The sequence below is a fragment of the Schistocerca americana genome, chromosome 4 (assembly GCF_021461395.2).
Source record: "Schistocerca americana isolate TAMUIC-IGC-003095 chromosome 4, iqSchAmer2.1, whole genome shotgun sequence".
Lineage (NCBI taxonomy): Eukaryota > Metazoa > Arthropoda > Insecta > Orthoptera > Acrididae > Schistocerca > Schistocerca americana.
Window position 1 is genome coordinate 395,774,382 of NC_060122.1, and position 14,544 is coordinate 395,788,925.

General features: G+C 43.4%; 1 protein-coding gene across 1 annotated transcript in view; it reads right to left on the reverse strand.

Annotated features, from left to right (window-relative positions):
* Positions 1–757: 757 nt before the first annotated feature.
* LOC124613509 overlaps positions 758–14,544 on the reverse strand; it is a 53,877-nt gene continuing 40,090 nt past the window's right edge. Inside the window, exon 3 of the mRNA XM_047142218.1 lies at positions 758–976. Coding sequence (XP_046998174.1) covers positions 758–976 — 219 coding nt within the window. The remainder of the gene's footprint in view (positions 977–14,544) is intronic.

Below are 14,544 nucleotides of genomic sequence, written 5' to 3' on the forward strand. Positions count from 1 at the left end.
ACTCCTGCCGAATGACGGCAGCGCCATAAAAGCAGTGCCATCGATGATGTCTAGCCGTTTCTATAATTATCGGACTAAATATCTCAGATAAGCTTTCGAAGATACCTGGAAAGCTAAAATTCTGTGTGCATGAAGCATCAATCGACACTGTTCTCCCTGCTTGACTTGAAGGAAGAAAACATTCGTGCTATAGATGTTTTAAGTGGCTGCTCCATTGGTTAAAGATGGCCTCAGACGGACGAAGTCTGGCAGCTGCTGCTACTGGCGAATAGCGACGACCTTACGTGGGTACAATCTTCTACGACCTTTGGTTCCTTGTGAGGGACGATCGTTCCAGAAGAGTGTCCATTGTTGGTGTACGGCAGCTGTTATCCTGAGGCCCGTAGGTAAGTGTGGCTGTCTGTGACGCGTGGGGGATGCTATTTCTGGTGAATGGCGACAGCACAGACAAATGCGGCTATCATCAGCGTCTGACAGATGCTACTACCGTCATGGCAACTGCCACAGATGAGCCTGGACTTCAGCATCTGTCGTTGCTACTCGTGGTGATGGTGGCGTCCTTACATAACGATCACATCAGACGGGCGTGGCTAACGGTGGCGCCCAACAGCTGCTACTCCTGACGATTGACGACGGCCTCGGCCAACTTTCACCATCAGCGACATCCGGCAGCTGCTACTCCTGGTGAGAGGCGACGGCCTCAGGAGAGCGTGCCCTCGAGGACGTCCGGCAGCTCGCGGGGCCGGCTCTCCAGGCCTCACATGTGCGAACCGGCGGGGGGCGGCGGCTCGGGCAGCGCTCGCGGGGGCGGCGCCGGGGGCGGCAGCTCCGGCGGCCCGTACAGCCTCTGCAGCGCCTGCAGGCTGCTGGAGGAGACGGCGCGCTCCAGGATCTCGCCCCAGCGCTGCTCGCTCAGGCACTCCAGGTCCCGCGGCGAGCCGGGGCAGCGCGCCTTGCTGCGCCGCCGGCACCAGATCTGCGGCACACACACACAGCCTGGTCCTGCATCAAAGTGTACGGTGCCGGCACCAAGACTGAGAGTCCACATTTGAGGGGTGTGTTTGATCCTGTTAGCCGCGCGGGATTAGCCGAGCGGTCTGAGGCGCTGCAGTCATGGACTGAACGGCTGATCCCGGCGGAGGTTCGAGTATTCCCTCGGGCATGGGTGTGTGTGTTTGTCCTTAGGATAATTTAGGTTAAGTAGTGTGTAAGCTTAGGGACTGATGACATTAGCAGTTAAGTCCCGTAAGATATCACACACATTTTTGATCCTGTTAGACGAGGTTTTTACGTCATGCCGACGGGACAGGCAACATGATCATTCTGAAAGCTTAAATGGAAAATAATGTTACTTAAGATGTAAGCTGTTATCACTGTGCCTTCAGTAATGACGGTGGCAGTCAGCGAAAGTGATTACATGTGCGTTGATTGGGTCAAATGGCTCTGAGCACTATGCGACTTAAATTCTGAAGTTATCAGTCGCCTAGAACTTAGAACTAATTAAACCTAACTAACCTAAGGACATCACACACATCCATGCCCGAGGCAGGATTCGAACCTGCGACCGTAGCGGTCGCTCGGTTCCAGACTGCAGCGCCTAGAACCTCTTGGCCATAGCGGCCGGCCATGTACGTTGAGACAAGCGCTGAAGATACATTGAGGATATCACTGTACTACAACATACATTGTTCGGTCAGTTCACGAACCTTTCCTTCAGTAGGAAGACTTGAATTTAATTTACATGGCACCTAACATGAGACATATTTTGATTCGTTACCGCACAGCCAGATATGTGCTAATAAGACGGTATTGCACTCTTAGAATAGTAATGAAAATCGAGAGGGAAACGACGAGGGAAAGCATCGCGGGCATTTGGCGACACATGGCTGTTGTTTATCTAGTTGGCCGATTTTTGAACAGCTGCCACTTCTTGGAAGAAAAGAAAACGGTCTGTCATAGGCTTTCTGCAGAAATCCATTTTACCAGGACACCTACACCTACATCTACATCCACGTGGATACTCTGCAAATCACATTTAAGTGCCTGGAAGAGGGTTCATCGAACCACCAACACCATTCTCTGTTATTCCAATCTCGTGTAGCGCGCGGAAAGAACGAACACCTATATCTTTCCGTACGAACTCTGATTTCCCTTATTTTATCGTGATGATCGTTTCTCCCTATGTAAGTCGGTGTCAACAAAATATTTTCACATTTAAAGGAGGAAGTTGATGATTGGAATTTCGTGAAAAGATTCCGTCGCAACGAAAAACGCCTTTCTTTCAACGATCCTGTATCATTTCTGTGATACTCTCTCCCACATTTCGCGATAATACAAAACGTGCTGCCCTTCTTTGAACTTTTTCGATGTGCTCCGTCAGTTCTATCTGGTGAGGATCCCACAACGCGCAGCGTTATTCTAAAAGAGGACGGACAAGCATAGTGTAGGCAGTCTCCTTAGTAGATCTGTTACATTTTGTAAGTGTCCTGCCAATAAAACGCAGTCTTTGGTTAGCCTTCCCCACAACATTTTTTTTGTGTTTCTTCCAATTTAAGTTGTTAGTAATTGGAATTCCTAGGTATTTAATTGAATTTATGGTCTTTATATTTGACTGATTTATCGTGTAACAGAAGTTTAACGGAGTCCTTTTAGCACTCATGTGGATGACCTCACACTTTTCTTTATTTGGGATCAACTGCCAATTTGCACACCATGTGGATATCTAACAGAGAGTTCTTCTGTCCTTCCTATGTTCACACTGGGAGAGGATCGTGCCTGCAGAAACCAATTGAGCTAACTTTTTATTTTCATCTCTTGATCGCTACATTTTCTTTATATAAGGTGACTGATTTTAATCGTACGGTCATCTTCGTGCCTAATCATAACAATAGGAAAGTAATTAGGAAAGTTTAGAAGGTTACAATAGCAGACAGAATAAAATGTTTGCAGTATACTACACAGGTGAGGCAGGTAAGACAGGGCACCAAAAACACAGTCGAAGATAAAAAAGAATAAAAAAATTAAAAAGCCGAATCAGCAAGAAGGAATTATCCCAATGGGACGGAAGTCAGAACATGTGACGTGCATGTACAGACAAACATATATTACTATTTCAAAAATATTGGATGATTTATGCACGAGAACACTAATTATGCAAATCAATAATGCGTTGGTCCACCTCTGCTACTTATGCAAGCAATTAATAGGCTTGGCATTGATTAATAGAGCTGATGGACGGTCTCCTGGACAATATCGTGCCTAATTCTAATTGGTGCGTTACATCGTCAGAATACCGAGATACTGGGAGGGTTGGTTCAAATGGCTCTGAGCATTATAGGACTTAACTTCTGTGGTCATCAGTCCCCTAGAACTTAGAACTACTTAAACCTAACTAACCTAAGGGTATCACACACATCCATGCCCGAGGCAGGATTCGAACCTGCGACCGTAGCGGTCGCGCGGTTCCAGACTGTAGCGCCTAGAACTGCTTGGCCACCACGGCCGGCTGCTGGGAGGGTCCTGCCCTTAGTGGTCCATTCGTTTTCAATTGGGGAGAGATCCAGCGACCCTACTGGCCAAGGTAGGGTTTCGAAAGCACGAAGACTTGCAGTAGAACCTTTCGCCTTATGTGAGCGGGCATTATCTTGCTGTAATGACAGCCCAGGATGGCTTGCCATGAAGGGCAACAGAACTGGGCGTAGAATAATGTCGACGTAGCGCCGTACTGTAGGGATGCCGCGGTTGACAACCAGAGAGATCCTGATATGAAAAGAAATGGGATCCCAGACCATGAGTTTTATTTGTCGGGCCATATTGTAAGTAGGTATACCGTTGCTGTCTCGAGCATCCACAGACTCGTTTCTCGCCTGGAATCATATTATCTTCAGTTATGAGTCCCGCTTCGAATTACCATCGAAGACGTGTTTGGGACGCCCCAGGCAGCAGTGGGATACCAGTCTGACTGTCGCTATACGGCTCGACATCCAGATGTGGTGGCCTGGGGTTTCGCTTCTTTTCATAGTAAGACACCTGGGGTTGGCGTCAGCGGCACCCTCAATGTACGGCGGTACGTCGACGACGTACTACGCTCCGTTCTATGGCAGAAGAAAACTTTCCATGCCAGGAAGGAGTTCCGCGACGTAAACGGAAGTTGATAGGCGTCTTTCTACATTTGAAAGATGGTTTCTGTTCATAATTCGCATCAGTCGCTACTCGCTGGTAGCGCCACTATGAGGATTCAAACGGGTTTTGTTTTCACTACACGCTATAACGGGGGACGGAGGACGGGGAGAGGGACAGTGCTGGTGGAGACACGAAAGCGGACTGTCGGTCTTTAGCTAGCTGTGAAGTGAAACGACTTAGAAAATTGCCTTTGAGATTGGACGTGGCGAAAAAGACGCCAAAATCAACACCTCACTGAGTTTAAACGTGGTAGTATGATACGGCTACGAGAAGCTAGCAGAGATGCAGCTACTATACATGATTGCTGGCAACATTTACGATAGCAAGAAGACGGGGCTCCGGACGGCCGCGTGGCACTACCGCGAGGGAATACCGTAGTGTTTGGCGTAGGGCTGGCACCACAGTGACATAACGAACAGTTACAAATCGGTTATTTCAATGACAGCTCCGAGTCCCACGCCCTGCAGTGTATATTCACTCACCCCAAACCACCGCTATTTGTAACTTCATTGGTGTCAAGGCAGAGCTCATTGGAGAGCAGGGTGGAAGCTTGTTGTGTTTTCTGATGAAAGGTTGTCCTGCCTCGGTGCCAGTGTTGGTTAGAAGGAGGCCAGTTGAGGGCCTACAGCCAGCCTGGCGGCGTCAGAGACACACTGGACTACACCTGGAGTTATGACCTGGGGTGTGATTTGGTGTGGCAGCAGGAGCACTCTGGTGGTTATCCCACACACCCTGACTGCAAATCTCTGCGTCACTCAGGTGCTTGGACCTGTTGCACTGCCAGTCACGAACAGCATTCCAGGGGGTGTCTTACAACAGGATACCGTTCCCCAACATGCTACTGTTGTAATCCAACATGCTCTATAGAGTGTCGACTAGTCTCTTAGCGCCTGCCGCTGTGACAGAGCAGTTCTAGGCGCTTCAGTCCGGAACCGCGCTGCTGCTGCGGCCGCAGGTTCGAATCCTGCCTCGGGCAGGGATGTGTGTGATACCCTTAGGTTAGTTAGGTTTAAGTAGTTCTAAGTCTAGGGGACTGATGACCGCAGATGTTAAGTCCCATAGTGCTCAGAGCCATTTGAACCATTTGTCTGTTAGCCTGCTCGATCATCAGATCTGTCTCAGTCGAGCACATATCGGACATCATCGGACGACAACCCCAGCGCCAACCAGAATCAGCGTTAACCGTCCCTGTATTGACCGACCAAGTGCAACAGACATGGAACTCCATCCCACAAACTGACAACCAGAAACCTGTACGAAACAATGCATGTCCGTTTGCATACTTACATTCAACATTCATGTAACAGTATTTTACATCTGCAAGGGCTTATCTCGCGCTCACATGATTCTGTGATTTTGCAGTGTTAATTACTTAAATATGTTACATAGATAAATGTATTCTCGAAATTTCATCACTGTATATTATTTAATTTTTGGTGTGGCGATTTTTTTCCGTCAGTGTATATCAAAGAGCGGTTTTATCAAAGATCGCTTTTCCCCAGGCTGTAGCGGACGATAAGGAGAATTTCCTAACGTTAGGACGTAAATTTTGTCGTTTATAGTCACCGAATTACAACACGTATTTTTACAAAGAAACTGTATAGTTTCTGTGGCATTTGAAAGAAATTTCTAAGAGAACTTCAACGACGTAATAAGTATGGGACTTGATCAAATAGTATCTAGGTGACAGCACCGCAAAGCACTGTCCCACCGTCAAGAGAAGAGGTTCTACAAAAGTCTGCTCTATTACACCAGGCGTAAGCAAACACGTTGCCTCAGGTACGGTTCGATTGTTTACCTGTGCGTCTCACGCCCATCGGTCTGTTTTATGCTGTAGTAGCAATCAGATAATTGTTGCTTGTGAGGCTATTTAGAAATTCACAATGTATATGACAGTCAAAAAAGTTAGTGTCGTTTAAGGTAAATGTTGCCAAACTACTGATTTGGTGCATACGTTCCTAACGATTTTCCATAAGCTTAATAATTTCAACAGATACAGGTAACAGGGACAAATCATCAACAATAAATTCTCCTTCACTGTTTACAACAGTCTGCCAACGCTGGGATAACTTTTCGATTCCGCGACTGTAGAAATCACGTGGCTTTGAGGTGAAGAACTCTTCGAGGCATGTTCGGAGGGCATTTTCATCCGGAATGGAGTTTCCTTGAAGGCTGTTCGACAGAGAGCGGAATAAGGTGGACTCGGAATGACTTCGCAAGCCAACGACCGTGTGGCGTTTTTCGTCAGTCTAGCAGAATGTGAGCGAGCGTTGGCGTGGAGTAGCATCATTTCACGCAGTCTTCCTTCTCGTTATTCTTGGATTACTTCTGCATGACGTGTCAGTTGTCGACAATAAATGTCAGGAGCAGAAAGCAATACGTAGTATAGCACACCATAGCTGTTCCACCAGATGCATAACATTATCTTTTGTGGATGCACACAGGTTTTGGTAGGGGAGTTGTTGCTTTGATTGAGCTCAGCCGTTCCTTTCGTTTCCTTACGTTAGTATAAATACACCATTTCTCTTCACTGGTAGTGATATAGGTTAGGAATGGTTGGTGTTGTTCACGAGCCAATTGAAGACGAGCAAGCAGCGATGCACATCTGTCCACCCGCAAATTTTTTGATTTTGGCTTAGTGCACGAGGTACCCACAACACAGATTTTGTAACCTTCTCCGTTACATCCAAATGTCACACAATGGTGGAATGGTCGCAGTTCATCAAATCCGCTTGTTCTCGAGAACACTGACGTGGATTATAGTAGATTAATGCGTTTAAACGTTCTTCTTCAAACCCTCAAGGTTTCCCTGAACGTAGATTACCACTAATGTCAAAACGACCTTCCTTAAAACTAGAAAACCATTTCCATGCCGTGCTCAGTCCAGTGGCACTATCCCCATGTTGTTGTGGTCTTCAGTCCTGAGACTGGTTTGATGCAGCTCTCCATGCTACTCTATCCTGTGCTAGCTTCTTCATCTCCCAGTACCTACTGCAACCTACATCCTTCTGAATCTGCTTAGTGCATTCATCGCTTGGTCTCCCTCTACGATTTTTACTCTCCACGCTTCCCTCGAATACTAAATTGGTGATCCCCTGATGCCTCAGAACATGTCCTACCAACCGATCCCTTCTTCTAGTCAAGTTGTGCCACAAACTCCTATTTTCCTCAATTCTATTCAATACCTCCTCATTAGTTATGTGATCTACCCATCTAATCTTCAGCATTCTTCTATAGCACCACATTTCGAAAGCTTCTATTCTCTTCAAACTACTTATCGTAAATATTTCACTTCCATACATGGCTGCACTCCATACAAATACGTTCAGAAAAGACTTCCTGACACTTAAATCTATAGTCGACGTTAACAAATTTCTCTTCTTGACAAACGCTTTCCTTTCGATTGCTAGTCTACATTTTATATCCTCTCTACTTCGACCATGGTCAGTTATTTTGGTCTCCAAATAGCAAAACTCCTTTACTACTTTAAGTGTCTCATTTCCTAATCTAATTCCCTCAGCATCACCCTATTCAATTCGACTACATTCCATTATCCTCGTTTTGCTATTGTTGATGTTCATCTTATATCCTCCTTTCAAGACAGTATCCATTCCGTTCAACTGCTCTTCCAAGTCCTTTTCTGTCTCTGACAGAATTACAATGTCGTCGGCGAACCTCAAAGTTTTTATTTCTTTTCCATGGATTTTAATACCTACTCCGAATTTTTCTTTTGTTTCCTTCACTGCTTGCTCAATATACAGATTGAATAACATTGGGGAGAGGCTATACCCTGTCTCACTCCCTTCCCAATCACTGCTTCTCTTTCAGGCCCCTCGACTCTTATAACTGCCATCTGGTTTCTGTACAAATTGGAAATAGCCTTTCGCTCCCTGTATTTTACCCCAGCCACCTTTAGAATTTGAAAGAGAGTATTCCAGTCAACATTGTCAAAAGCTTTCTCTAAGCATACAAATGCTAGAAACGTAGCTTTACCTTTCCTTAATCTAGCTTCTAAGATAAGTCGTAGTCCCGAGGGCATGCAGCTTTACTGTATGGTTAAATGATGATGGCGTCCTCTTGGGTAAAATATTCCGGAGGTAAAATAGTCCCCCATTCGGATCTCTGAGCGGAGACTACTCAAGAGGATGTCGTTATAAGGAAAAAGAAAACTGGCATTCACGGATCGGAGCGTGGAATGTCAGATCTCTTAATCGGGCAGATAGGTTAGAAAATTTAAAAAGGGAAATGGATAGGTTAAAGTTATATATAGTGGGAATTAGTGAAGTTCGGTGGTAGGAGGAACAAGACTTTTGGTCAGGCCAATACAGGGTTATAAAAACAAAATCAAATAGGGGTAATGCAGGAGTCGGTTTAATAATGAATAAAAAAATAGGAGTGCGGGCAAGCTACTACAAACAGCATAGCGAACGCATTATTATGGCCAAGATAGACACGAATCCTACGCCTACTACAGTAGCAAGTTTATATGCCTACTAGCTCTGCAGATGACGAAGAAATTGAAGAAATGTATGATGAGGTAAAACAAATTATTCAGATAGTGAAGGGAGACGGAAATTTAATAGTCATGGGTGACTGGAATTCGGCAGTAGGAAAAGGGAGAGACTTAAACATAGTAGGTGAATATGGATTGGGAATATGAAATGAAAGAGGAAGCCACCTGGTAGAATTTTGCACAGAGCACAACTTAATCATAACTAACACTTGGTTTAAGAATCATGAAAGAAGGTTGTATACATGGAAGAAGCCTGGAGATACTGACAGGTTTCAGATAGATTATATAATGGTAAGACAGAGATTTAGGAACCAGGTTTTAAATTATAAGACATTTCCAGGGGCAGATGTGGACTCTGACTACAATCTATTGGTTATGAACTGTAGATTAAAACTGAAGAAACTGCGAAAAGGTGGGAATTTAAGGAGATGGGACCTGGATAAACTGACTAAACCAGAGGTTGTACAGAGTTTCAAGGTGAACATAAGGGATCAATTGACAGGAATGGGGGAAAGAAATACAGTAGAAGAAGAATGGGTAACTTTGAGAGATGAAGTAGTGAAGGCAGCAGAGGATCAATTAGGTAAAGAGACGAGGGCTAGTAGAAATCCTTGGATAACAGAAGAAATACTGAATTTAATTGATGAAAGGAGAAATTATAAAAATGCAGTAAATGAAGCAGGCAAAAAGGAATACAAACGTCTCAAAAATGAGATCGAGAGGAAGTGCAAAATGGCTAGAGGACAAATGTAAGGATATAGAGGCTTATCTCACTAGGGGTAAGATAGATACTGCCTACAGGAAAATTAAAGAGACCTTTGGAGAAAAGAGAACCACTTGTATGAATGTCAGGAGCTCAAATGGCAACCCAGTTCTAAGCAAAGAAGGGAAGGCAGAAAGGTGGAAGGAGTATATAGAGGGTCTATACAAGGGCGATGTACTTGAGGACAATATTATGGAAATGGAAGAAGATGTAGATGAAGGTGAAAGGGGAGGTATGATACTGCGTGAAGAGTTTGACAGAGCACTGAAAGACCTAAGTCGAAGCAAGGCCCCGGGAGTAGACAACATTCCATCAGAACTACTGACAGCCTTGGGAGAGCCAGTCCCGACAAAACTCTACCATCTGGAGTGCAAGATGTATGAGACAGGCGAAATACCCTCAGACTTCCAGAAGAATAGAATAATTCCAATCCCAAAGAAAGCAGGTGTTGACAGATGTGAAAATACCGGACTATCAGTTTAATAAGTTACGGGTGCAAAATACTAATGTGAATTCTTTACAGACGAATTTAAAAACTAGTAGAAGCCGACCTCGGGGAAGATCGGTGTGGATTCCGTAATAATATCGGAAGACGTGAGGCAATGCTGACCCTACGACTTATCTTAGAAGCTAGATTAATGAAAGGCAAACCTACTATCCCCATACACGGTGCAAATGTTTCTGGCTGCTTCTGCTACTGCCAGCTCTCTGTTGAAGTTAGACGGAAGAATACGTTGGTCAGGTCCCGTTTTCTCCTCTTGCAACTCTATTTTCAAGCATCTACAGTTGCACTTTTTATCTCCAAATGACAAAATGACAGTATGCAAACTCAAACAAGATCAGTGAACTGCAAATAAGAAATGGCAAGCGATTAATAAACCCATAACAACCGAAATACGAACAATTAAAATAAAAACACTACGGTCTGATGCACCACCCTAATATTAGAGCAGCGATACGGTCGTATGCTGTTAGTATCTCCATGGTGCTAATTACTCAAGATCTGTCTTTGCAAATGTTATAAAAATCTTCTAAAATAAAATGCGCCAAGAGAAAGAACAGCAACTGACAAAAGAAATGCAACTAGCATTTTAGCAGCAGTAGCACATGATGCAAATGTCACTAAGAGGCATTTCGGAATTAGGAGAGCGGGTCAACCAGACGAGTGTTTTACGAACATTACATTTCATCGTATTTCATCCCCTTCATATGTCACTGCATCTACGACATCTGGCAATGACTTCCAAAATTGCTTACAGTTCCCGAATGTTACCCACGAAGTTTTAAAGCAATGCTTCATATATATGCTAAATTTTATTTAAGGAATAAACATCGTTTACAAAGCATAAGCAACTCAATCTCCCCAACATACAGTAATTGTTAACTGAAAATCAAGAAAACTGAAAGAAGTGGATAAAAACATCGTTCTTGGCCTGTCAACGTTTGCTGAGTTTTATTGATGGGAATCCAAATACACTCAAGGATCTCGAGTTCCTAAGATATGCCGCTGCCACAGTTTTTGGAGGACATCCCATAATAAACACACGAACCATACCTGAGTTACATGTTTGCTTTCATTTGGTGTCAGAGGGCAGACGTTTGTGAACCTCTTCTCTTGAGGCGGGACAGTGGTTTGCGGCGCTGATATTTTGATACTATTTGATTAAGTCCCGTTCGTATTATGTCGTTGAAATTCTCTTAGATGCTTCTTTCGAATTCTACAGAAAAAAGCATATAGTTCCATTAGAGGGAATGTAAACACCGTCGGTCTCGTAATTCGATAACTATAAACAACAAAAATTGGTTGCGAACGTCAGAAAATTCGCTATATTGTGCACTATAACTTGGTAAAATTCGCACCCCGATATAATTATTAATTTTGGGTATATTTCTGGTGCCTTGTCTTAGCTGCCCATCCAGTATTGTCGTTACCACAGTAGCCACACGTCACCATTATGCACAGTCTTATATTAACGCACGAAATACACTGTGTGGTAAAAGGAGTGAAGAACCCGGAAAGGAGTGGAGGAAAGGAAATGGATCATGTATGCCATTTGATTTTAAGATGTTGACCACGCCGCCATGTGTAGTTTTATTTGAAATGTGGAAATTAAAATATTTTAGTGTGTTGTACGCTGGCGCAGTGACAAAACCAGTATAAGGGTCGCAGTCTGCTATTCTTCCTTAGGAAATTCACGTGTGTGATCGTAAACTGTAATGTCACTAAACAATAACAACAAATGAAATTAGTATCTGTATGTTTTCGATATGAACTATGCTGAATAGTGATGTATATGCTGGGTGTGTCCGTTACCACCATTATCTAACAAAACTTTACTAAGGACATCATTAGATGGAGCTCCCTCCGTACAGATTTGTGAAATATGGGATATCATGTGACTATGCCTTTTCACTTACATGTATCTTTGTTCTTATTATTTTTTCTGTTCTTTGAGCTACTTCAACTTTTTGACATTTTATTTCTGTTAGATGGCTTGAAAAATGCGCAAGGGGACGAAATTAGCTAATAGGAAAAGCATGCAATGAGGTGTTTATTTCCAAACTAAAAACGGCTTATACAGGAAAATGACATCGCTCAAGATATTCGCAACAGAAATGGACCCATGGATAAGGAAGGCTATCGATGAAACGAGGGTGAACGTCACACATTCAAAGTTCTTACAAAGAGGGTGTTCAGATCTGAAGATAGTTAAATAATTTTAGCATGAACAAAAATAATACAATGAGATTAATTTCGAGACATGTATTTACATTTCAAAATTTAAGAAACATTAACACAAACAAAAATTCCGAAAAATTCCATTCATGATGTCAAGCGTAAAATCCTCATCACATGTTTCATTTATAAATAACCCTGTTCTTAAAATACCTGTTTTAATGTTTTTTTACGGTTCATCAGTCCTTACACGGATAGAAATCTCCTGCATACATTTAGTTTCTGAATACGTTAATATTGTGATTCATTTAAAAATCTTATGAAAATGGTAATATGAATGGATAATTGCCTTTTTTGTGAAAAAGCCGACAGCAGAATATTAACTTGCTTTTGGAGAAAGGAAGGAACTTATGGGGAAGCTGTTTAAAACGAAAGAGAAAAAGCATCAGGTACAAATTAAACTACGCTGAAAATCACGACACTACAGATTATGGAAGATTTTTCGAACAGCAATACGTTTGAAACAAGGAACAGAAAACGTAGAGATGCTCATAGTCGACACGGATGTCACTTTGCTAACAGGCAGAAGTAAACCTGCTAGGAAAGAGAAAGAACATTTCAGCATGTTACTGAATGGTTCGGCAGTAGGTAATTAACACGAATAAAATGACGAATAGCTGGTGATTTGATTGTGGAAACTAGCTGGGTGTTTGCTATCGTGGGACTCTTAACTGATATGCAAGTTAGGGGGCAGAACCACGCTGTTTTGAAAATCACACTCAAGTGGGTTTGTGTTGAATCTGCACAAGGTATGTAACTAATTCTTATAATGGCCCAGATATAAATCCTACGTGGGATGGTAGCTTCTCATATAATTTATTCATTACAATATAAATCAAAGTTTCCCTCCAAAAGTGATGATGGTGTAAGAGGTCCATGATTAAGAAATTTGTTGTTAGCGCATTGGAGCAGATGTAATTTCGATGGATTGCTCACGCGCTGCCTGCGATATGTAAGCTATAAGAGAATCTCAGACCAAAGAGCAGTGTTGACGGCAGTAGGAACTGTGTGTTAGTAGCAGTAAGTAGTTGCTAGCGAGCAGTCGTGTGTATGGAGTTGGCTGGGCCGGTCGTGGGGAGCGATCGCGGAACCTGGGCGTTGTAGTGTAAGGTAAAAGCAGCCTCGCGCATATGTAGTATTGTTATATCAAGTCCCATGTAAATGTGTCTAAAGAATCTCTTAATAATAATCTTTCTTATAAAAAAGTAACTTTTGACAATCAGTCATCTCAGTTTAAAGAATTTACTAATTTCTCCAATCCATGGTCATCCCGATTATTGAAAAGAAAAATCAGTTGTTTCTTTTTATACATGACAAATCTATCGGCCAGCATTGCACTCGGCTGTGCCAGAAAAATTTCTTATAGGAGCAGATATATATGCGTTATCCGGCGACCTAATTGAGGTAAGAATTTTCTATGTATTCAGAATGATCTTTCGGGGCCATGACGCTGCACTGCTGACGTCCAAAATTTACCAGGTTAAATTCACAGTCATTATTGAAAGGTTATAAGTGAGCGACAATTTTTTATTAAGAGATTAGTCACATTGTATTATTAGTAGGTTAAGGAATATATTTTGTGGGGAGGTTACAGTGGGAAAGATTCTGGTGGATGTGACTGTTTAACAGAGAAATGCCGCCTAAAAGTTTACAATCACATTTATTTGCTTTACATGGAACACAAAAGTGACCAATAATTTGTACTAGGAACAATCATATATTTTATTGTAAACGAAACATGTAAGCAGTACTCATGTGACAGAGGTGTTGGACAGAACCTAGTAAAAACGACACCACGAGGAATCAAGTGCGCTTCTCTACTGCGAGAAGAGGGAGCAACGAGAACAGGTGAAATGTATAACATCAATAAACAGGTGGGAATTCGGATGCAGTACCACGATGTCACCTAAGAAGGCAAAGCGATTCTATGGATGACACCGCTGAGAAAACGCAATTTGAATTTTGAGCGGCTAAGAATTCAGCTGAAAGCCTATAATAGGTCGGAGCTGCGTGTATCTGACATCATAGCGCAAGGGGGCGTGCTGATGGCTGCTACGCGTGGTCGGCTGCGCTGCATGGAGGTGGGGGCTCCCCCTTGGAGAGCGATCGAAGTGAGAGCGCGAAAAAAGTGTTCGTCCGGGTGGCCGGAAAAGCGAATTTGAGTGCAGCAAGGGCGGCAAAGTACGCTTCCGATTCCTGCGGCGGTGAGGAACCAAGTCCCCCTCTCAATTCTCTTCCGTCCTACGCCCAGCGAGCGACAGCTCCGTATGTGCCAGAGCTCGCCTAATAGTCGCTGATAAACAAATCTTTCGCCAATTATGTCCTTACAACAAATTCGCCTGGACTTCC